Source organism: Schistocerca cancellata, chromosome 1 (genome assembly GCF_023864275.1).
Source record: "Schistocerca cancellata isolate TAMUIC-IGC-003103 chromosome 1, iqSchCanc2.1, whole genome shotgun sequence".
In the NCBI taxonomy this organism is placed as follows: domain Eukaryota; kingdom Metazoa; phylum Arthropoda; class Insecta; order Orthoptera; family Acrididae; genus Schistocerca; species Schistocerca cancellata.
The window spans coordinates 157,387,625-157,413,793 of NC_064626.1; the positions used below are offsets into that span (position 1 = coordinate 157,387,625).

Here is a 26,169-nt window from a genome sequence, read left to right on the forward strand (position 1 = left end):
ACAGCTCCTAAAGTGGGATTGATTTCAATCTGTAGAGTAAATTAGAAAAGAATGGATATCAAAAATTGTGGGAAGTTGAAGTATGGTGGTTTTGTTCATGAATGGTTTTAGGAATTGAGTCCATTCTTTCATTAATCTGCAGCAATGACATGCTCCTTCATCACTTATGTATTACCTACAGAGGTTTCTAAATGAAAGTTGATTTTCTTTCATAGTTGAACCAGAGCTTTTCTGATGAGTATTGCACTTGGTAGCGGTTGTTTGCAGTGAAGAATCACGTTCATAACTGTTTCTTTGACAAATGGACGGTCGTGTGATTGCGTTATCTTCTGTCCTAAGCCCCATGTTTCTTTTGTTTGCTCATCCCTGTCTTCCCCATCCACGTTGCTCGTAGAAGGCTAACCACTCTGTGTGATACAAGGTAAATTGATTTTATTTATTAATGTTTTTTTAGAACGGGGACCGTTCATTTAGATTGTGTTACTAATTTCTTTGTGCACGATTCAGTCACATCAGCCATACTTCGGCAAAAAATTTTTGGTTGAAATATTTAAAAGAGAACCAGGCCTTTTGAGCTATTATCCTATCCAATTCTTAATGCGTTAATAAAGTAAAAAGGTGGATTTTCATGGATAGAGGAAGACGTCGTTTTTTGATTTTTCTGTTACATGATTAACTGAGTCAAATTTTCTATTGGACTTTACGAGCAATTTCGTGAGGGTCAAATGAGGATAGCTTCTACATCGCCTCCCTCATGTATACATACTACAGGGTGAGTCACTAACTGTTGCCACTCCAAAAGTATGATAGGAGCTGAAACGTTTGTGGGACAAAACGTGAATGGAACAGCGGGGGGCATAATATGACGTTGGTTTTTGTTACTAGGTGGGGTCGCTTTAGAGATATGAAGGTCAACTTTTTTTTTTAATGGGATGCTATAGTTTGGTACTTATTTTCTGGTAGCGGCTATCGAGGCGAATTCAGTGATGTGTAACAGTAAGGTCTTTGAAGGTCAATGAAGGTCACAAAGATGGCCCGAACGTCCATTTACAGAAGGTGTTCGAAGTGATGACCATTGGTATCAATGCAGTGCTGCAATCTTCTTATCATGGATTGAGTGGTATTCCTTATCATTTCGCCACTTATCGAAGCACATGCCCTGACAGTTCCCTCCCGCATATCTTCCAGGTGTAGTCGGAACGTCTTTATAAACAATGTCTTTTACGAATCCCCGCAAGAAAAAAATCCAGAGGCGTCAAGTCTGGCGAACGAGCCGGCCACGACACGTCTCCTCCGCGTTCAATCCAACGATTTGGGAAGTGTCTCTGCCATCAGCGAAAAACGTGCCGGACACTCATCGTGTTGATACCACATTCAGTTGTTAGTTCCTAATTCTTCCAATAACAGACCTAATGCTTCGTACAGGAATGTGGTGTACTTTCCACCATTAAGATTTCTTTCGATGAAATAGGGGCCTGTAATTCTGTCCTCCAGAATCCCACACCGTACATTCACCGACCACACTTTTTGGTGTGCAACATGCCCAGTAATGCATGTTATGCAAAGTAACATTTCCATGTTTCGTGAATGTAGCCTCGTCAGTAAATAAAATCAAATTAGTAAATGTGTCATCCCTTTGAATCGGGAGCCCATCGGCAGAATTCAATGCGACGCATAAAATCCGTACCAGTTAATCCGAGGTGGAGACTGATATGGTAAGATGATATTTATGGTGACGCAAAACACGCTGCTCTGGCTCATGCCAGATTCGCTTGCGATTTGACGCGAACCAACACAAGGATCTCGAACCACAGTGGCAAGAGTACCAATTTCCATTTCCTCGTTAGTAACTTTCCTTTGCTGGATGTGTTTCCTATGCGTTAAAGTTCCAGTTCTCAATTTATCGTACACATATTTAAATGTACGACGTGTAGGGTAAGTACGTTGAAGATATCTTTCAGCGTATAAGTCTCTAGCTCTCACTGAATTTCGTTGGCATTCCCCGTAAATGAGAAGCATATCGAATTGTTCTTCGAAGGAACACATCATTCACATTCACTTGATTTACATGTCAATGGCACGTTAGATGGATACGCCGTATTCGACGAACATTTACTATTTGCACGATATACGAAATAGAATTGTCAGAACATGTGTTTCGATAAGTGCCGAAGTGATAAGGAATACCACTCATTTTACGATAAAAAGATTTCAGCGCTGCAATCATACCAGTGGTCATCACTTCGAACACCTTCTGTAAATGGACGTTCATGAAACGTTTTTGACCTTCGTCGAATTTCAAAGACCTTACTGTTACACATAATTGGATTCGTCTAGATAGCCGCTATCAGAAAATAAGTACAAAACTACAGGGCTATTACAAATTATTGAAGCGAATTCATAAATTCACTGTAGCTCCATTCATTGACATATGGTCACGACACACTACAGATACGTAGAAAAACTCAAAGTTTTGTTCGGCTGAAGCCGCACTTCAGGTTTCTGCCGCCAGAGCGCTCGAGAGCGCAGTGAGACAAAATGGCGACAGGAGCCGAGAAAGCGTATGTCATGCTTGAAATGCACTCACATCAGTCAGTCATAACAGTGCAACGACACTTCAGGACGAAGTTCAACAAAAATCCACCAACTGCTAACTCCATTCGGCGATGGTATGCGCAGTTTAAAGCTTCTGGATGCCTCTGTAAGGGGAAATCAACGGGTCGGCCTGAAGTGAGCGAAGAAACGGTTGAACGCGTGCGGGCAAGTTTCACGCGTAGTCCGCGGAAGTCGACGAATAAAGCAAGCAGGGAGCTAAACGTACTACAGCCGACGGTCAACAGGATGGTGCTCCACCGCACTTCCATCATGGTGTTCGGCATTTCTTAAACAGGAGATTGGAAAACCGATGGATCGGTCGTGGTGGAGATCATGATCAGCAATTCATGTCATGGCCTCCACGCTCTCCAGACTTAACCCCATGCGATTTCTTTCTGTGGGGTTACGTGAAAGATTCAGTGTTAAAAACCTCCTCTACCAAGAAACGTGCCAGAACTGCGAGCTCGCATCAACGATGCTTTCGAAGTCATTGATGGGGACATGCTGCGCCGAGTGTGGGAGGGACTTGATTATCGGCTTGATGTCTGCCGAATCACTAAAGGGGCACATATCGAACATTTGTGAATGCCTAAAAAAACTTTGAGTTTTTGTATGTGTGTGCAAAGCATTGTGAAATTATCTCAAATAATAAAGTTATTGTAGAGCTGTGAAATCGCTTCAATCATTTGTAATAACCCTGTATAGCATCCCATTAAAAAAAGGAAGTTGACCTTCATATCTCTCACGCGACCCCACCTAGAAACAAAAAACCAACGTCATATTATGGCCCCTGTTGTCCCATGCAATATTTGTCCCACAAACTTTTCACCTACTATCATACTTTTGGAGTTATTCTAGGCGGAAATAGTTAGTGACTCACCCTGTATATAGCTCAGGAAGCCAGAATTCAGCTTGTGCTTTCCCCTCCCCATCAGAGATGAAATCTTTTTATTAGCATCGACATCTCTTACTGTATTGCAACTGATGGTGGCAGCACGGTGTCTAAACAGGTCGCGCTAATAAATATTAGCTAATAAATGACTGAATCAATAAAAAGTATTTCACAGATGTGTAATACAGTTGTGGACCTCAGCCAATTGCATACAGTATGCATGAATTTAAGACAGCAGTGTCAGACTGATGGTGAAATACTGAGAGGGGCAACATTCCAATGATCTGCAATTCCGACATTTCTAAACTGATTACTACATCATATACGGAGCAATACTCATACTGAGTGTTCAATAAACATGTACAAATCTTCTTGCAACCAAGAAGAGCAGAGGGGATGTATTTCTAAACTATTTCAAAATCTCTAAGTTCAAGTTTCTTTCAACCCCAGCATTTCTATGCCACAGTAAAAATGCATGTACGAATGAAACTCACTACGATGAAACGAATGTAGTCAATAGGTGTGAAACCAATGAAGATACACTGACAGGAAACGGTAACAGCGGAAACGGTTCAGAAATGTTCAACCTACTTTGCAACGAGTACGTTGTGTCAACTGAATATTTGTACCATAACGCGACCCGAAACCAGATTTTCTTCTTTCTTGGACAAATCCTAAGGATGGTCAGGATTTAACGCCCCGTCGGCGATGAGGTCTTTAGAGATGGAGCACAGGCGCAGACTGCGAAAGGATGGTGATGGAAATCTGCCGAGTCCTTTCAAACGTATCATGCCGACATTCGGCTTAAACTATTTATGAAAACCATGGGAAACACTAGGAGCAATTTAAGGCAAATTTTTTTCGCATATGATTTAAAAAAGTAATACTGTGGGTGTAGGATATCACATCCCTGCAATTAGTGGATCCACTGAAGAATTTATTTCTTGTTGCGCTAATTAGCAATATTATATGTAGTCAGTTTTTGTAATAAACTAATATTACAATGAATACGTAGTAGATTTTAATTTGTAATTTGTGTACTACTTTTATATATTCAATACCATGTAAGACATTAAGTTTGTACTTAGACTGTAAAAAGGTTTCATTCCGTTTCTCTTTTTTCTGTTTTAGTGTGGGGTAAACGGGAAACGACGCATAACAACTAATTTCCTATTGCAATTCATTTCATGGCCCACACGTTTCATGACACTTTTGCCAACGCGAGGTCACAACTGTTGAAAGATTCATTATCTTGATAAACGGGTTTTGTGCTTTATGTCAATTTAGATCTTCTGTTCCTCTTGGATACAGGACGCCATCCTCAAGTTCGTTCCATTATCTGTCTGACATCCTGTTTATGAAGAAACGGGACACAGTTCTGGATAACTTTAAGTCCCTACAAGAAAGAGGGAAGTGTAACGCCCGCCCTTCGTTGTCTGCACTCCAGTAGTTTGTGGGGACCTTCCTTTTTCATCTCCAGACACTTCTGAAGCTGTTTTGTGATTAGTGTTTCGACATCATCGCCTTCGTCTGAAGGCAGATAATCGTGGAACTATATTGAACTCTACTATTTTGTTGGGCGATCACAGAAATATTGCCATCAGATTAACTTCACCGTTGGGCGATAAAGTAATAAGGCACTGTACGTGATAGGCGTCCATCGCACGTCGTTATTCTAGGCTTCCTACCTATAAGGTAAACACATACTTAAACATATGGTACTTTGTACCACCAAGACAATTTACTTTCAGTTTATCAAACGATTTGTTACTGCACGCTTGGCTACAATAAGGCCTCTGAAGATAGGCGAACGCCTGAAATGTATCAAAATCATTTCATTAAGTGCTTTCAGTGGCAATGTAGAGACTCTTAATGCAGCGTATCCTTACTACTCCAAGACATTTAGGTTCCTATCTCAATTTTTTTCTAGGTATTTCCGAAAAATATATGTCGCCTGAAAACAATCGAGATTATTTGAAGTTGTAGAAAACGCACTTAGTTGCTCAGTTATCTCAACAACTAGATATATGCTGTTTATAACCTTCCGTTGCGTTGTACTACATTGTGTTTCACAGGATTTATGTATGTTCTAAAAATAGGAGTGATTCATTTCACACCATCTTCACATTCTTCTAATAAATTTCTGTTTTCCGTTTGATTTTGATGAACGTGAGACAAAAGGGTGGATAGTGAGGAAACCGTAAGTAGACTAAAACGGTATAGCACAAAAGTAATTATACAGACTGAAATAATACGCAGAAGATAAAATAAGTCAGTTCTATTGTAACATGTCAGCATGGTTGATTTGTGTCAGCATGATTGCCTCCTTAAGTAAAATGATTGTAATTAGTTAACACTTGACTCTTTTAAAGCATCCATCTTAAAAATGTACTGTGAATGCGGTTAATGGAGCACACCAAATAAAGCACACGTGACACCCTGCACTCTACATTCAGTTAATATTAAAGAATGTTGTGTTAGGACAGATTCCCGAAGAACTATTATGGGGATGTGTTCATCTGTCATTCAGGTATTTACACTTTAACAACACAAAACATAAAAGCAGTTTTCTCACGGACAGATGGATCAAGCACGACGCTGTAAGACCAGACACAAAGGGAAGTTCTCCTTGGGATACAATATGTCGGCTTTGACAGATGACGCGATGAACATGGCTACCCTATTACCGAAGTGATCGTTCACTTCCCGTTTAAAAATACGTCTGAGCATCAGCATGTCGCTTCATCTACAAGGGAAGTCTCCACAAACGTTGTACAGCCATTGTGCACCCATAGAAAACGAGGGGTTTCGGACGAGATGCATATCTCTGTGAAATAAATAGTAGAAATACGCAAAACTCTGTGTCAACAAGTTCTTGCGACCTAGCAGAAGTGTACTATCTAGTAGATTTATCGGCAACTTGTGTATAGTATAATGAAAAAGAAATCAATAAGAGAGAACATGCACACAAAACTAAAAACTGAATTGCCGTTTAATTGCCATCTAGTCCAAGAGCAGAATACGACAATTTCAAAATTAATAAAAGCTCAGCTACCATGGCACAGCCTAGCAACAGTCTTTGTATGCAGGGCATATGAAAAATAAGAGCGATCAGAAGGAGTCTCGAATGAAAAACAGCCCACAGTTGCACTAAATTATGTTTATTTTAAACCTTGACCATGGTTTTCGCTATAGTAATATAGCCTTCTTCAGAAGTCATACACACTAACAAATGAAGAATGTCTTAGCTCAGCGGTCGCGTCGAGACTAATAAAATAGCTTCAACAGACGTAAGCCTGTTTCGAACATAATTAAAATTACGTATGGCACCGTATGTCCTCCGCCACCACCTCTGAGTTTAACAGAGATGTGTGAACAGGCCGTCCTCTTAGAACATAACATCACTGTTGGGGAGTGAACATTGTACCGTGGGATGGATCTGATCAGCGAAAATAGTTACATAATCATTGCCAGTAATGCGACCTTGCAGAATAAGCTGGGGACCCATGGAATATCATGAAATGGCTGAGCAAATCATTACCGAACCCGTACCATCTTTCACTCCTGACACGTAAACACGTCCAGAAGTTGGAAACAGTGTGCAGTAAGACTCTTCCGAACGAATGACTTTCTTCCATAACTCTATAGTCCTCGTTTTGCTGTTACGAGTATTTGTATCACTGAGATGTGGTTTTGGAACTGCAGCTCGCCCTGCAGTTCTTACGTTAGGAAGCTCCCTTTGTGTTGTTTCGGTGGTAACAGGGGTCACGAGTGCGACATTCAGTTCTGCAGCGACCTTGGCAACTGTCGTTCCCTTATTTTTCGCCGCAAAGCTCTTCAGTAACCGTCATCGCTACCACTCAACAGACTTCCGTCCGCGTTGTGACTTAGCGGATGATGTCTTCCCGCATTCCCAGGGTGCTGTTTAGATCTTCGATACGAAGTCTCTTGAAACACCAAACACTTGTCTACCTTGTCTACCAGCAACTTGCCCACTTTCGAATTCACTGATCTCCGCCGTAAAGCACTCACAATTGCACAGGACATTGTTATGACCACGGCTGACACTTGCAACGTATTGAAGATATCGCACACGCAGCGTTCGTGGTCGAAAACGCCACCTGCAGCCTTGACTAGCAACTGCCTCTCTCGCGGGGTTTCCATATTTTTGTCCAGCGCCCATAGCAGCACCTGATCGTTAGCCTCAATGAGAATTCGAGTTTCGAGAAATTATTACCGTGCTCGAAGTCCTACGTCTCTTCTTCCTACAGCTCACATTAAAGTGCATTTAGAAACACGACAGCCGAAATCCACGTGGCGTAAGTGTCAGAAGGGTGTCATCTATTATGAGCTGCTAAAACCTCGTGAAATCGTTAACACTGATCGCTACCAACAGAAAATGATCGATTTAATTCGAGCACTATTTGAAAAACGATCGGAATATGGAAAAAGACAACACAAAATCATATTGCTCCATCATAACGCCCCATCAAACACAGCAAAACGGGTCAGGGAAACGATTGAGGCGTTCAGTTGGGAAATACTACGGCATGCGGCTTATTCTCCAGACTTGGCTCCAGCCGATTATCTTCTGTTTGCATCACTGGGACACGATCTCGCTGAACAACTCTTCAATTCGTATGAAAATGTGCGAAAATGGCTCGCCGGCTGGTTCGCTTAAAAAAAAAAAAAAAAAAAAAAAAAAATTGGCATGGCATTCATAGCATGCCGGAGAGATAGGAGAAATGTATAAACAGCAATGGAGATTATCTTGAACAAAATATTTTTTGTCAGTTTCAAACAACAGACGTGTAATTATTGCAACGAAATTCCCGTTTCACACTTCTCCATCTGGTATGTTACTGAGGAACAGCTAAAATTTTTCTTTATCTTTTTGCGAGAGAAAAAAACCAGTTTCGGTTTCGCAACCGAGACTGTTTCTGTTCTGGTAAAGTTTTAAACCGGTTGCTGTAACAGTCTGCCACATGGAAAGGGAAAGTTTTTGTTTTTAGGTCCACATATATTCACATCGCCAGTATAAAGAAGCAAGAAAAATAAGGAGATGATGGTGTCTACTGCAGTAGTTACGCATTAAGATGAAAAACGTGAAGTTCAGTATTGTCTGAAATATATGGCTACAACATTTCAAAGTCCGAAGAAGTACATGTGACTCAATGAATATCTGCTAGTGGGATTCGATCCCCAGTCATTTCTGGAACTTTTTCTGTCACTTTCCGCTTCTGTCACTTCTAGCAATGATCTTTTGAACGCGAAAAATGCCAAATCGTTCTGTGGTTCGCACCCGCATGAAAGTCTTTATTCTCCTACAACTGACTCGGTAGATCATTTCGAAATTGGAAGGAAGTCGAGGGCGTAACCACCTCCACCAAAAGAACCATACCTAGTCAAACATCGTAGTGCTCTAACCAACCTTCAAGTTGAAGACAGCTTTACTGTTATTTCAGATGTTCTTTACTCACGAATCGCAACTGATCCTGCTGCTAGATGTATCAATGTGCAGGGGATTCATGCGAATGTTCAAAGAGAGCAGCACTGTCGAGAGTTTCTAGAAATTCCCGAAGAACCTCGAGGGAAGATGGATGCTATGCTCAGGGAAAATGTTGCGAGCAACTCGCCATGTTAATTTCGTCATCCGTCAAAGTCAACACCTTACACTGATCAGCCAGGACATTATGACCACCTGCCTAATAGCGGGTATGTCCAACTTTGGTACGGATAACAGCGGCGACGCGTCATGGCATGGAAGTAATAAAGCCTTGGTAGGTCGCTAGAGGGAGTTGGCACCACAACTGCACCCACAAGTCACGTAATTACCGTAAATTCCGAGGAGGAGGACGATGAGTTCTGACGACACATTCAGTCAGATCCCGGATGTGTTCGATCGGGTTCAGATCTGGCGAATTGGCGGTGGGGGGCGGGGGCGTATGTGGCGAGAGGGGGGGGGGGGGAAGCACGTCAATTGGAACTCGCCACTATGTTCTTCGAACCACCCCATCACAATTCTGCTCTTGTGACATGTCGCATTATCTTGTTGAAAAATGCCACTGTCTTCAGGAAACATGATCGTCATGAAGGGGTGTACGTGGTCTGCAACCAGTGTACGATACTTCTTGACCGTCATGGTTCCTTGCACGAGACCCACTGGACCCATGGATGCTTCCCAGAGCATAATGGAGCCGCCGCCAGGTTGTCTCCGTCCCACAGTACAGGAGCTGTTCCCTGGAAGACGACGGATTCGCTCCCTACCACAGGCTTGTTGAAAAGGTATCATGATTCATTAGACCATGCAGCACTCTGCCCCAGTGCCGATTATCACGTGCCCATTTCAGTGGTAGTTGCCGATGGCGTGCTGTTAATTGGCACATCCATGGGGCGCCGGCTGCCCATCATTAGGAGTGTTCAGTGCACTGTGTGTTCAGAAACACTTGTACGCTGCCCAGCATTAAAGTCTGAGGTTACTTCCGCCACAGTTCGTCCCCAGTCCTGATTTACTAGTCTCCCCAGCCTACGACGTCCGACATCTATTATGAGGGGTGACGGCCCAACTCCTCTACTGGTGGATGTGGTTTCACCTTGGTTTCGCCACGTGTTGAAGACATTTACCACGGCACTCCTCGAACACCCGACAAGCGGTGCAGTTTCCGAAATGCATGGCCGAGACTCCAGGCTATCACAATCTGATCTCTATCAAACTCATATTGATCGCGTGCTTCCCCATTCTACACACGGACAGCACACTCACTGATACTACATGCACCGCTCACGTGTCGGACTAGCAACCACTCCACCCCAGGTGACGCTGCCATCGCCTGGTCGGGTTTATATCTATAGTAGCTCGGTGGTCATAAGGTTCTGGCTGATCAGCGTATATCGTATAGTTAGGTCCATTTATTTACACTGTAACAGCATCACCACCAATGCAAGCATTATTCATGGCAGTCACGATGTACAAACGCAGCGACGTTAGAGCGTCCTTGAGGTATTCACAGTTCAAGACAAATCTACCAGACACCAGGCACCAAAGCAGTGTTCGTCGCACAGAAGTGTGGAGTGCAACGTGGTGACTTCACACGTGTACTCCCCAACGATAGGCGACAAGAAATGTAAGCAATGTCTTACAAAGCAATCTAACGTTTTCACGGTGCATTTCTAACATGTAGAATTCTTGGCTATCAGCCGGCGTCCCGTCATATGTTCTCCACAATACCTGGTAAACAGATTTGTTGCTATTTTCAGGTGGTTCCTGGTGAGTGCTGCTCCGCAGTTGTTGGCGTCCTATATACGTTTGCCCTTAGTTGTTCCATCACTCGGTTCCTGTCGTCGTGTCGTCGGGTGAGAACCTCACTGTCAGGGAATCTTGGAGCGACACAGCGTTTAATGTGTATATAACCTTGCGCCCCCCCTCCCACACGCAAGACCTTGACCATAGTAGCTTCACTAAAGAATGATCTAGGCCTTCGCAAACCAGGGGTATACCATATCGGCAAAGGATACATTGGGGAAACTGTGCGTATGTTCGAAGAGAGGTACTGTGAACACGCCACACTGAATGATGCCAGTCCATCAAACCAGCAGTGGTGGACCATGGCATAAAAACTGATCATACTGTACATTACAGCAAAACCAAGATACTTAGGCAGTAGTCCTCCATCCTGGATTGCGTGATTAAAGAGGCCATTGCAATCGGGGTCCAAGACGATCACATTAAAACGATAAAGCACTCCGTCTTCAGGCCACGAGTGGCCTACCGCGACCATCCGACCGCCGTGTCATCCTCAGTGGAGGATGCGGATAGGAGGGGCGTGGGGTCAGCACACCGCTCTCCCGGTCTTCAGATGGTATTCTTGACCGAAGCTGCTAGTATTCGGTCGAGTAGCTCCGCAATTGGCATCACGAGGCTGAGTGCACCCCGAAAAATGGCAACAGCGCATGGCGGCCTGGATGGTCACCCATCCAAGTGCCGACGACGCCCGACAGCGCTTAACTTCGGTAATCTCACGGGAACCGGTGTAACCACTGCGGCAAGGCCGTTGCAAGACGACAGCGGCCTGCAATTCAGTCAGTGAACTGAGAAAAAGAGAAGGGTTTCCATGCAATGGCGTCCACACCCGACGACGATAACTCGGAAACTAGGGACCACAGTTCGCAGCCGGGCGTCGCCAGGCTCACCACTGCCACCAAGCACTGTGCTAGCTGCACGGGCAGTGACAGAAGGGGACTGGTGATGCGGGTAACGGCCAACGTATATAGGGCGCCACAAGAGCAGAGCAGAGCAACGCTGATCAGGAACCACCTGAAGATGGCAACGAGTCTCTTTGTCGAAATACCGCGGAGAACATACGACGTGACCCAGTGGCGGACAGCCGAGAATTCTGTAAGTTCTCTTGCAGAGTTCCGAAACAGGGTACTAACCGACAGGTTAAGAAGAATTGTTAGTGTTATTTCTAGTATAAGGTGAAAACAAGAATCACCAAAAACCAAGGGGCAGGGGGCCTGGGAGGAAGGACCAGAACCTGAGCAAGTGAATGGGAAGCGGGCACTGGCGAGCCGTTACACATAGTGGACGTGGCGTGGAGATCCCTTCCTTATCCCAGGAGAAGGCAACAGCGGCAGTCCTCGGCGTCTAATCCTGAGGCGGTCGTGCCAGCAGAGCTGCATGCGTCACACACACACACACACACACACACACACACACACACACAATGTCTACACACTTTCACAAATCACTAAGAACAAAGCAAGGCAATTATCACACACCAAAGCGACATGCTGCTACCTGCTACGAGGGCAATACCGAAAGCCACGAGCAAGCCATTGTTGTTGTCAATATCAATTTTTATGGAGGTAAACCATGTACATGATCGTAATCTACAGTATGAACATTATGTTACTTGTATAAACATTATGTTACTTTTCAGTACAGTGTCCATTTCCTCATACACATTTTCCCCATCATTCTACAATTCTGAAAATTCCCTTGTGTTGGAAGCCCTTTCCAGCTGGCGAAACACAGCGATGCACCACTTACCGGATGCCCCCCCCCCCCCCCTTTCAGCGTCTTGTAACACTGGTCTGGCTGGTATTCTTTCATAGAACCGAAAATATAATATTAGGATGGTGGCACGAATGTGGAAGACTGTTCCATCCAAACATCCACAGGGCAATGAGCAGTGTGAAATAGCCCATTCTTATTTTGCAAGTTCTGCAGGATGATTCTCTCCCCAGCGCTTTAATCGTGCACGATGGAGCTTCAAAAGCGTCCGGTTGTAGCGGATAGCATTTGTTGTCTGCCCTGGCTCAACAAAATAGGCCAGAATGCAACATTCTGCATCCCAAAAGACGTTGTCCACAACTTTATTTGGTTCCCAGTTTTTATGGTGAATGCAGATAGTACTATTCCATACTCTGATGTTTTGTGTCAGGCTGATAATGACTGTTCAAAAACTCAAGTACCCATCAAACCATCGCTCCCACATTTCGAAATCTCTTTGGATGACAGTTCGTCTATGAATATTCTGGTCTTTTGTCAATAAATGTGGGACTCAGAAGGCAAAATCTTTTGGATAACCCAGTCTTCGAATCATTTTCTACGCTGCACTACGTCCTGTTGGAAGTTTTGTTGCGATTTAATCCACAGTGACATGTCTATCTTGTCTAATGAACCCGTCAGCTCTTTTCTTATTGGATGCACTTACAGGCCTCATCTTGTACGCTCGTGTTCCCATAAGTGTTTCGTCCATCTTCAGAAACTGCTGGCACCTAAGCGCACATGTACATCTGGACGCAGAAATCGGAGACGAATTTGAGAAGCACATTTTTTTCCCTTTACATTGGAATTCAGTCACAGCACGCCTCTGAAACGAAACATCGTTACATTCGTGGATATGGCCTCTGATAAAATGACGGAAGTTAATACCATCGCAGTTTATAAACACACACGGTAAAGTCTGTAGATCACGATAATGCAGTCGTTTCCATTACATTTTTGGAATTGCAGCTGTAACATTGGCTTGTTCGTGACTTTGCATATGCTATTTATTTATTTCGACCACCGAAACTAATATATTCACAGAGCGTAGATTATACTGGTAACTGAAATCCGTTTATTCTCGCCTTGTGATCAGCACTCCAATTGTAAGAACTGTACTTGGGAGACTTTGTGCTGGATTCAGTTCCGCCATTGCTCCCCGTCTCATTTTCCAGTTTGCAAGAATGGCGACGTTACTGCCTCCAAAATTATCTATTTCATTAGAACAGCGTGTATTTAAACCACTATTTGCTCTTTTCAGTTAGCGCATGGGTAATGAATGTAAGTCACATGACATCCACATAACAATCAGGACATTCTGATTTAATTTTCAAATTAAGGTATTTCGCGATCACATTACTTTTTAGAGAGCACTTAATAGATCAAATACATTCCAGGATTTGAAGGAGATTTTTGTGGTCGAGGAGACTGACACATTGACAATGTAGCAACTTAGCAAGTGCCTGGTTCCGCAACAGATCAATCATGTTTGATTACAGTCATTTGAAGTTTGTTGAAAACCGACATTATTTTCAACGACCCTGTATATTTGCATAGAACAATGATAATGTTAACCACTACTGACCAATTATGGCTAGTATTAACTTTCAAGTAGACAAAACCATGCACATGTCATGTATCCAAACAACAAGCTGGCGAAAATACTTATTTTAATAAAGTTCAAATGGCTGTGAAACCAGACGAAAATGCTAATATGCGATGATCATTTAAAGTCTCCCTTTGCCTACTGCAATTTAAATTTTATTTTATGTTACCAAATGTTCGTGGAAAGCCTTCGGCTACAAACAGTAGTTTCGTCTATAACACACACACACACACACACACACACACACACACACAAAACGCCGGTGCCAGGTACGACTACTTGCTCATTTGGTTGACCTTGAACAGAACCTATTTTAGGAAATGTTTCTCATTACTTATTTGGTATTATCTTCAGATATCTTAGATGTTATATTAAATTTTCAAGAGTTACGCGATTTAATAAGTACAGGCCTTTTTAGCACCCTGTTTCGCAGAACTTCCCATAAGTGAAACATCGCTGACAAAATGTCACTTTTGTTCACTTTTCGAAACACTGAAAAACGATGCCAGCGTTTCCTCGACAAATATTTTTTATCCCCTTATATGCAAGTCTAGCTAACATCTTCGCCTTCCGCCTACGTCAATCACAGAGCGCTGAACGGATTTCAGTTACACACCATTAATGCGTAAGAAGGGTATCAATTTGAGATAAGGGATCGTGGTACGGAATCGACAGAGTGGGAAGTTATAATAAAAAGTCTTTCTTCTATCTCTGACAGCGGATCTCTTCTACTGCAAGCTCTTTGCTTTCAATATTTTGGGAGGAAGTAGTATGGACCACTACAAGATTAGATGGTGTAGTACGTGGGTTCTAGAATGCATACCTTAAAAGCTAAGAGCACTTTCTCATTTTTTGCTCCTGTGAAACACATCTCTTGTACTGAGCAAGCGCTCATAGCACTTAAAATATGCATTTTAGGGGCGACACGAGACAGTTTTCCCCTTTTCCCGTACTGCCTCCTCCCAAAATATGGAAAAGTAAAGACCTTTCAACAGAAGACGTCCTCAGTCAGACTAGGTAGTTTCGGGACCGGGGTGCCTTGCCTCGGATTGATACATTTACCCTTCTCCATCATACCAGAAAGTTTGTAACATTGTTACGGTATCACTTTTGTACATCATTCCGTCGCCCATCCATCTTCTTCATAATAATGGTCAAATGGCGGCCGTCAAGTTACGTGCATCGAAATTCCAGTGAAAAGAGGGTGCAACTGAGTTCATAAAGTGTTGGATAAAGGAGATACTTTCTACTGATATAGCAATTCACTACACAAGCTTTCTATTTTTTAGAATTTCTACTGCAGCCCTTATTTATATACAAATTTAGATTTATTTCAACAGAAAATGCCGTTTGGTGAGTCACTTTTAAATATACAGATTAAAAATACTCCGCTTGGACAAACTCATGCATTTCTCATTTCACAATAGGAAACCGAAAGATAAATTTGAAAATAAGAATAAGCAGGGGCGCAATCAAAAGACAAAACATCATGCAACAGAGAAGAGAAACAAAACTGTCAAACAATGTATAGCAATATTCTATGTCCTTTACATAGAGAAACTTACATGCTATGATCACGAAACATTCCACTTATTCCTATACTAAGACGCCTTTCCTAAGCGTCTGCTCTGACACATAGGTTCTAGTTACTTTTTCATGAACATATTTCCCTGTAATGTTTTTTCTTGGATTCCCTTCGGAGGTTCTGAGTTGAAGCATTTTTTCAACACTTCTGCTTTACAGTGTTTTGTTAATAATTTTTCACTTGCAACATCGTGGGTCGCCAATTTACCTCTTTCGGATAACTTTAAAATTTTTCCCTCTCTTCTTTAGTTATTAGAGCACTCTTTTTTGGTTGGTCAGCCAAGCAGTTTCTTCGAAACTCACTTTTCTAACAACTACCGCAGATTAATGTATAAAATCACTAGTTCCACTCTTTCTGTACTTTGTGATTAAAAAAAATAACTGTAACGTCGACATTGCTATTTTTAAACCGTTCAGAGACTTCGTTTTGGTTTCAGATTAGTTAAAGCAAGGAGGACAGACCAAAAGTTAAGTTTATACGAGGGAAACATGCTGAAAGTTAAGAAACCGTTTTTCCACAATTGTCCTGTCCTTCGTGTAAAATTTCAGATACCAGCTCAAATCTTCACGAGATGAAGGGGCACAAGACTGACTGCACTTGAAGCGAAAAATCCAGTGGCACTTATTTCGATTTTAGTTGCGTTTTCATCGAAGTCCATTAGGGCATGCAGCCTCCTAAAAATTAATTGAGAGTACTGGTACGTATTTTCCTTCACTGCTGCCCATCGAGGAACCTTCAGGGCGTGGTCAAACAAAGGCAATTCCGCCCGTCGTCACGTACCATCTTCTTGTTCCATATTGTACACTTCTGCGTTTGGCGTTACTAAGGCAGACGATACCGATAATATGCGGTATGTACACATCTCTTGAGAAATATTTCGAACACTTGCTTCTTCTATCAGTACAGGCTCTTTATTATATGTTCCTGGGATGATTGTTATTGTAATCCGCTGTCGGATATCCGGCACTATAACAGATAAATGCGCTGTACTTCGTCAAGCGCCTGAACCGCGAAACTAGTAAGGCGTCTCCATGTCAGTTCTATGCCACACCATCTAGATTAGCTGCAACACAGTTACATGTCCTCAATGTCTGCTTCATCCCTTCCAGGTGACCTTTGTACAACCGAATTCAGTCACTGCATTCTATTTCATCCTGTCCTCCAGTTCTTTGTCAACTACAAAGTCATTTTTGCCTTCCTGTTATTAGCTTGCACCTTCATACTATCTTACTGAGAATCCAGGTATCTCTTGGTGTTATAATCACATTCGTGTATCTCGTAAGATTCGTCAGAAGCCTTCTGGGTGATAGTTTCAATTTTGCTTTTTGGAATGTGTAATAGGAGGTGACCTAAGTAAAGACTGCGCATGAAGGTTTTCGTACGATTGACAATGACAAAGAAGAATGTTGTCGTGATCTGAATTATAAAAAATGAAGTTGTTGAATTATGGCTCTGTATTCAAAGGTGACAGCAGGATCTCAGTATTGACTTCAGGTGATTTAAAGATATCACGAAGAACAAAGTCTGAGATTGGAAATGCATCGTCCCTAATAGCCAAGAAATACATTAAACATATACTGGCGAGGTATATCAAAATCCTCAGTTGGCTGGAGGACTCTGGTCATAGCGCTCCAAACGGCTATCAGTTTGGGAGGGATCGGGGACCTTTCTGGCCAAGATAGGGTTTGGCAAGCAAGAAAGCAAGCAGTAGAAACTCTCACCGTGTGCGCACGAGTATTATCAAATGGCTCTGAGCACTATGGGACTTAACTTCTAAGGTCATCAGTCCCCTAGAACTTAGAACTACTTAAACCTAACTAACCTAAGGACATCACACACATCCATGCCCGAGGCAGGATTCGAACCTGCGACCGTAGCGAGTATTATCTTGCTTGTTATTGAGGGCAACAAAACGGAACGTGTAATATCGTTGTGTCGTAGGGGTCCTACCATGAAATGAAATGTCATCCCAGACCATCAGTCCTGACTGTCGGGCAGTGCCGGCTGGAGTGGCCGAGCGGTTCTAGGCGCTACAGTCTGGAACCGCGCAAACGCAACAGTCGCAGGTTCGAATCCTGCCTCAGGCATGGATGTGTGTGATGTCCTTAGGTTAGTTAGGTTTAAGTAGTTCTGAGTTCTAGGGGACTGATGACCTCAGAAGTTAAGTCCCATAGTGCTCAGAGCCGTTTGAACCATTTTGTCGGGCAGTATGGTGAATGACAATCAGGTCGATGTCCTGTCACTGCCCGGGTATCTCCAGACACATCTTCACTTGTCATGTGGGCTCATTTCGAAGCGGGACTCATCAGTGAAGACAATTCTAGTCTAGTCAATCATATCCCAGACCTAAGACGTGTCTGGAGACTCCCCAGACAGAGATGGGATATCGACCTAACTGTCGCCCACGTTTGCAGTATTTTGGGAAGTGCCAACCAGCTCGGGATTTTGACGATCTAACACGCCAAATGGACAGAATCTGGCGTGATACCCTTCAGAAGGACATCTAACAATGTATTAATCAATGCCAAGCAGAATAACTGCTTGCATAAAGGCTAGAGATAGACCAACGGTTATTGACTTGTTCAATTTGTGGAGCTCTTTCTCTTGAATAAATTATCCAATGTTTCTGAAACTGTATTCATTTGTTTGTTTGTGCATGTATGTACATCTGCTTATTTCCTTACCCTTCGAAAAACTCCTTCGTAATGCGTATGTTTTTTTCTTTTTTTTTCTATCATAGAGCGTATATAAAACGCAAACCGCTTAGGTAGCTGAGATCGCTAACGCACGACTCTGCGTTGACGCTCGGCTCGGAGGTAGCCGGTCTGAATTCTGGTACTGGAAGTAATTTTAACGACCAGTATTTGGTCAGCAAGGAAAGGAAGGGTGGTAGCGTAATGTTCCTGATCGCCAGACTGGATTACATTTCAAACCTCTTTAAGTAGGCTGTTTAGGTTTTTATGTTGGTAACGCCACGTGGAGCTCTGTATGAAAATAGCTGACTGCGCTGTGCGCAGTCTGTGGCTGGTTGCACTCATTGTTGGAATATTCGCTGGTGTAGTGTTGGGCAGTTGGATGTGAACAGGGTGTAGCGCGGGGCAGTTGGAGGTGAGCCGCCAGCAGTGGTGGATGTGGGGAGAGAGATGCCAGAGTTTCGAGAGGTTACTATGAGCGGACGATCTGGACGTGTGTCCGTCAGAAAAAAGGAAATTTGTAAAACTGGATGCCACGAACTGATATATATATTATGACTTTTGAACACTATTAAGGTAAATACAGTGTTTGTTCTCTATCAAAATCTTTCACTTGCTAACTATGCCTATCAGTAGTTAGCGCCTTTAGTAGTTAGAATCTTCTGTTTAACTGGTAGTATTGGCGCTCGCTGTATTGCAGTAGTTCGAGTAACGAAGATTTTTGTGAGGTAAGTGATTCATGAAAGGTATAGGTTATTGTTAGTTAGGGCCATTCTTTTGTAGGGATTATTGAAAGTCCGATTGCGTTGCGCTAAAAATATTGTGTCAGTTATGATCAGAATAAGTAAAGAGAGAACTGTCTGAGTACGTTCAGTTTTGGTCAGCTGTTTGAAAAACAAATAACGTAAGAGTTTTTCCAGCACTGTCATTTTTTTAATTTTGGAAGGCGAAGTTTCACACCAACGAGACAGGCTAGACACTACACTACACACACCAATTACAGTTACCTGCACGAGACAGTTACACTTAAGATGCAGCTTCCACATATAGCCGAAAAAAGTGCCATTTTGGGCAAAGGAAAGAATACATTTGCAACTAGGTGGCTCCTTTGTTTTTCGTGAGTGCAAGGAGAGAAAGGTGCCACAGAACACAGCATTTCGCTATCACCATAAATAAATATCGGCGAACTGAATTTCAAACCAGTCTGATTTGCCTGGACTCATTCAATTACTTGTATAATTAAAACAAAATATTGCTTTCAGTGAGAACCAAGATTGTGCTTTCTGAAGATTCTGGGCTTTGCAAGGAACACTCGATGCGCAGTCTTTTTTTTAGGCTGACTCCAATTACACTTTTTTATGGTCATGGTTTGACGCGGTCCTTCATTTCTGTCGCTTGCCGGGAATGATTTTCACTTCGAACAACTACTGCGTCCGAAATCACCAACGATCTGTCTTCCATACTCATATCTACCCCTCCTGGTAGTCTTCCCATCTACCATCCCTTCTACTACATTTTTCAACAACGACGTATGCTCAAACATATATGAAGCTACTCTTGCTCTTCGATCCATTGCGTTCTTTTTTTGACACTTTTCTGGTTGACAGTACAACATATACTCATTCATTACAGCTTTTCATTTCATTCTTTCCATATAACAGAGTTTCGCTCCGAACACCATTCTTTTCCTGGTCTCTAGGCTTATATTCCTCGCCGCACGTAGCTGTTTCTTTTTCGTCATTCGAACTCAGTTAAGATCATTCCTTACGGGTTTCACTTTGGCCATTAATAAACTCTACTATCGTCGCTAATTCCTTAATTATTATGCTGTATTTAGGATTTGAAATGACGATTGGTAACCTCACACTCACCGTTCTGTGCTGAGCTAGGGAGAGTGATATCGCGTTGAGGTTCCGTCTACCGCCAACATACTTCCATTCGTGACGAAGTTCCCTTCCGCTCTATTAAGTTACGTCTAATATGAATCTAACTAAGTATGGTGTTAGGAGTATAGGTACAGATACTGTGATCATAGGTTACTTAACATATATCCACTTGGATTTGTGGGTTGTTTTTTCTCTGTGTTTAACTATCTTACCGGAAACACATCACATAATTTACCACCTGATGTTTTCTGTAAGGCGGTAACTGCTCCACAAAGTGGACTACGGCTGTCAGTATAGACTATCGATTTTGCGTCTACCTGACTTGCTGCCCTGAGGAAGATACACATTAATAGCTTACGTATTGGATGCGTACTTGGAGGTACTCCACTTCCAGTGATGCCTGTGGGCCGAGGATGATACGACGGCCGGTCGTTATCGTTGGGCCTTCACGGCCTGTTCGGGCAGAGTTTAGATTTACTTGGAGGTACTATTTGTTGTTGTTGTGGTCTTCAGTCCAGAGAGTGGTTTGATGCAGCTCTCCATGCTGCTCCATCCTGTGCAAGCTTCTTCATCTCCCAGTACCTACTGCAACCTACATCCTTCTGAATCTCAGTGTATTCATCTCTTGGTCACCCTCTACGATTTTTACCCTCCACGCTGCCCTCCAATACTAAATTTGTGATCCCCTCATGCCTCACTACATGTCCTACCAACCGGTCCCTTCTTCTTGTCAAGTAGTGCCACATCTCTTCTCCCCGATTCTATTCAATACCTCCTCATTAGTTATGTGATCTACTCATCTAATTTTGATCATTCTTCTGTAGCACCACATTTCGAAAGCTTCTATTCTGTTCTTGTCCAAACTATTGATCGTCCATGTTTCACTTCCATACATGGCTACACTCCATACAAATACACTCAGAAACGACTTCCTGACACTTAAATCTATAATAGATGTTAACAAATATCTCTTCTTCAGAAACGCTTTCCTTGCCATTGCCAGTCTACATTTTATATCCTCTCTACTTCGACCATCATCAGTTATTTTGCTCCCCAAACAGCAAAACTCCTTTACTACTTTAAGTGTCTCATTTATTAATCTAATTCCCTCAGCACCACCCGACTTAATTCGACTACATTCCATTACCCTCGTTTTGCTTTTGTTGATGTTCATCTTATACCCTCCTTTCAAGACGCTGTCCATTCCTTTCAACTGCTCTTCCAAGTCCTTTGCTGTCTCTGACAGAATTACAATGTCATCGGTGAACCTCGAAGTTTTTATTTCTTCTCCATGGATTTTAATTCCTACTCCGAATTTTTCTTTTGTTTCCTTTATTGCTTGCTCAATATACAGACTGAATAACATCGGGGATACGCTACAACCCTGTCTCACTCCCTTTGCAACCACTGCTTCCCTTTCATACCCCTCGACTCTTATAACTGCCATCTGTTTTCTGTACAAATTTTAAATAGCCTTTCGCTCCGTGTATTTTAGCCCTGTCACCTTCAGCTTTTGAAAGAGAGTATTCCAGTCAACACTGTCGAAAGCTTTCTCTAAGTTTACAAATGCTAGAAACGTAGGTTTGCCTTTCCCTAATCTTTCTTCTAAGATAAGTCAGTATTGCCTCACGTGTTCCAATATTTCTACGGAATGCATATTGATCTTCCCCGAGGTCGGCTTCTACCAGTTTTTCCATTCGTCTGTAAAGAATTCGCGTTAGTATTTTGCAGCTGTGACTTACTAATCTGATCGGTTATTTTCACATGTGTCAACACCTGCTTTCTTTGGGATTGGAATTCCTAAAAACATACTGCTGTATTTACTAATCCGCAAATGAAGTAAATACTGATGTTATATTCATAGAAATACCTCCACTTATACTCCTAACACACTGTATTTATTCAAAAGGTTGGAGGATGGGTAGATTGGCTTAGTAGATTGTCCAAACATATGTCTAGGTCCACCAAACAGTCCTCTCCATCAGAAGTTACTAAAGCACTATGGTTAGAGGGCTTGACAGGATGTGTGTAGGTTTGGTCTTCCCATTCAATGGTTTCGCTTTCTGTGGGGAGCGTGGTAAAGAAGCAAACGTAGATGTTTTGTCACTAGACTACTTTTTAGAGTCACCCGGTTTTTGTGTGTTTGTTAGTTGGGAGTGCCCAACATCAAGGTTATCAGTGCGCACCTGCTTTTCTTTGCTACTCAGCACTGGCGGGTCTGGCAAGTTAATAACTGCAGCAGTGCCTTGGCAGACACAGCTAAAAGCTCACGCGGATGTTCTAGAACCTACGTGGTGAGTTCGCAATGAGGCATGTGACTTGGCTAATGTATTTGTTGCTGTTTGTGCTGAGGCATCAGACTTGGCAACTGATTGCTCCACGATGATAAACATTGTGAAAACTGCAGGTTGCAGAGCCTTCAAAATCTCTCCCCCTCTTTTCCATGTATGGTCACCATCTGGTGACACAAAGCTCCTGAATCTCCTGCTGCTGTACACACAGACCACATGCCTTTAACCAGAGTGGATATGCACTGGAGCAATTACCACAATAGGTGGTCAGTGGACGGCGAGCCTGGATCGTAAACATCTAAACCACATCTTCCACAGGTTGGATTCCCTTTGCAAGCTGCAACCGTGTGCCCAAATCTATGGCACTGACAGTGACACATAGTACTGGGGACATGTAGACAGACTCTAAGATACAAGGAACTATCTTTCACATATTCAAACCCTGTCCACGTGTTTGTACTTGAAATAGCCTCGAGAGAAGTGAACAGGAGCAGATCGCTTAGTGGCGCCTCTAGTGGGGAACGTGTGAGTGCGGCTGTGCCGAGCTACCTGTTGAGCTGCAAGTCGGCGCGCGCCCTCTGCCGGGGCCCGCCTCGGCGGTGCCACCTGGCGAGGCGTCGCAGCTCGCGGTGTTTGTCCCGGCACTGTGCGCGCAGCCTGCCCATGTCCAGCCACGAGGACACCTCAGCCGGCAGCGGCGAGCCCTCCGGCAGAACCTGCAACACCCCACATACATAAACACATCACCTACAAAGTGCCACTGCAACAAACTACAGTCGTCGTCCGTTTAAACAGCTTGAGCCGAGGCCGGCTCGCGTTGATGCCGTTTGTTCTTTGGCATTTTGTCACAATCGAGTGGCGTCTTATTTCTCCCTGACTTACTACCGTATTGACTGGAACACTCTCTTTCAAATTCTAAAGGTGGCAGGGGTAAAATACAGGGAGCGAAAGGCTATTTACAATTTGTACAGAAACCAGATGGTAGTTATAAGAGTCGAGGGACATGAAAGGGAAGCAGTGGTTCGGAAGGGAGTGAGACAGGGTTGTAGCCTCTCCCCGATGTTATTCAATCTGTATATTGAGCAAACAGTAAAGGAAACGAAAGAAAAATTCGGAGTAGCTATTAAAATCCATGGAGAAGAAATTAAAACTTTGAGGTTCGCCGATGACATTGTAATTCTATCAGAGACAGCAAAGGACTTGGAAGAGCAGTTGAACGGAATGGACAGTGTCTTGAAAGGAGGATATAAGATGAACATCAACAAAAGCAAAACGAGGATAATGGAATGTAGTTGAATTAAGTCGGGTGATGCTGAGGGAATTAGGTTAGGAAATGAGACACTTAAAGTAGTAAAGGAGTTTTGCTATTTGGGGAGAAAAATAACTGATGATGGTCGAAGTAGAGAAGATATAAAATGTAGACTGGCAATGACAAGGAAAGCGTTTATTTGTTAACATCGAGTATAGATTTAAGTGTCAGGAAGTCGTTTCTGAAAGTATTTGCATGGAGTGTAGCCATGTATGGAAGTGAAACATGGACGATAAATAAGACAAGAAGAAAATAGAAGCTTTCGAAATGTGGTGCTACAGAAGAATGCTGAAGATTAGATGGGTAGATCACATAACTAATGAGGAGGTATTGAATAGAATTGGGGAGAAGAGGGGGACCAAGAGATGAATACACTAAGCAGATTCAGAAGAATGTAGGCTGCAGTACGTACTGAGAGATGAAGAAGCTTGCACAGGATAGGGTAGCATGGAGCGCTGCATCAAACCAGTCTCAGGACTGAAGACCACAGCGACAACAACATACTACAATAACGAGTTGCTGACGTGCCTTCGTCAGTGGCAGCAGCAGCTCTTATCGATACTAGTACTGCCTGGTGTGACCGCTATATTTCCGTGTGGTGGTGTGTGCGGCAGTCAGTCTGTTGGGACAGAGCAGAGAGGAAGTCGCCGTGTGCGAAGTCAGGCCGGGATCGCTGGCGGCGTGCACGTGCTGTCAGACTTAGAGAGCCTGTATACGGAGAGAGTGGCCATAGGTGAAGTTGCCCGTGATTGGTTGATTAGCTTTGGCAGAAAAATGGCGCCAAACGTCTCTCGCGCTTCCTATGTTCGCCGTGCTTCCTATGTTCGCCGTGCTTTTGAGTTGATTTGAAGTTCAGAGGGCTTTTGGAAACTATTAAAAGGTTTTTGAATTATTGAGAGACTTGTTATGCGTTGTGCATGCATGTTCGATTTTGTTGCATATAGTTTTTAGTACGTAATTAGCGTTTGCGATCTTAAATACGAGTTGAAATAATGAAGCGTTTTGTGATGAAGTCGGTAGGCCTACATGTTTGAAGTAAACACCTTAGTGATTGTACAGTATTGTTTTTGATATCTGTAATTCGTTCTGCAGACGTTCGTAAACGGTGCCAGGTTGTGCTGCATTTGGTTGTTCCAATAGAGGCGTAGGTGGATTTCGCATGTTAGCATTTCCACGCAATGAAGAAAGACGAAAGCAGTTGGCAGTCGCAGTCAACAAGGCTGACATAAATCAAACAGGAGCCTTGTGGAAACCAACCAAGTACTCTTATCTATGCGAAGTAAGTCGTTTTTGCTTTTTACTACATATAAAACAACTTGCAATATACATAGTTAAATTTGAATACAGACCTGTAAATTGGCTGTGTGAAAATTATTATAACAGATTATACTTATAAACAAAGGCATTTAACGAATGATTTCGCCACATTTTCTTGTGCTTTTGATTCGGTGAGTGTGTACTCCACTACTCCACTAATGGCCATTCAAAAGTCCCGCAGATTGGCAGAAAAATGGCCGCCGTATCGTCCGGTTGGCCACTCTCTCCCTATACAGGCTCTCTAGTCAGACAGTGAGGCGCTAGCTACGAGAGCTACAAAGTTCCTTGCCCACCGAACTTGGACACTGAAGTTGAGTGATCAGTTAACTTGTTATGAAACCTCAACTGCTTTGACGTCTCTTCGTTTATTTTTTGATTTATGCATTTTTTTACCTGGCAAGATTAGGGCCTTCAGGCCCTCTCTTACACCTAACCAGGCATACTCAGATTGAACGAATTTCAGTTTCTACAGAACATTATGGACATACGTGTTATACAGTATTAATGTTAAAGAAAAAAATAGAGATTATAACAGTAGTACAAGGATAATTATAACAATCAATAATAATAATAATAATAATAATAATAATAATAGTAATGACGATGTATATGAAAGTAAACATTTTTCTTTTATGAATGTCAGTCCTATTGCTAGTTGGGAATTTTCTATCTTCTTGCAGCTTGTGAGTTATTCACATCGAGCAGAGACATAAGACGATAGAATGGGGTGAAAGAGATATAGAAGAGGTAGCTAGGCTAGAGGAAGAGAAATAGAATGGTAAAATTCGAAGCTATGATGGAGAAGAGAAAGAAAGAGATGAGAGGGGCACAACAATGGTGACCATACCGTCCCTAATATGAAAGTTTTAAGTTCCCTCTTGAATGTTGAGTGATTCTGGATAAGACGCAGATCACAGGGGAGCGTGTTCGAATGGCTCTGAGCACT

At 42.8% G+C, this 26,169-nt stretch overlaps 1 protein-coding gene across 1 annotated transcript in view; it reads right to left on the reverse strand.

Moving 5' to 3' along the window:
• Positions 1 to 26,169, reverse strand: part of LOC126167602 (uncharacterized) — a 426,870-nt gene that overhangs the window by 200,314 nt on the left and 200,387 nt on the right. The window contains exon 3 of the mRNA XM_049920489.1: positions 23,147 to 23,313. Coding sequence (XP_049776446.1) covers positions 23,147 to 23,313 — 167 coding nt within the window. The remainder of the gene's footprint in view (positions 1 to 23,146; positions 23,314 to 26,169) is intronic.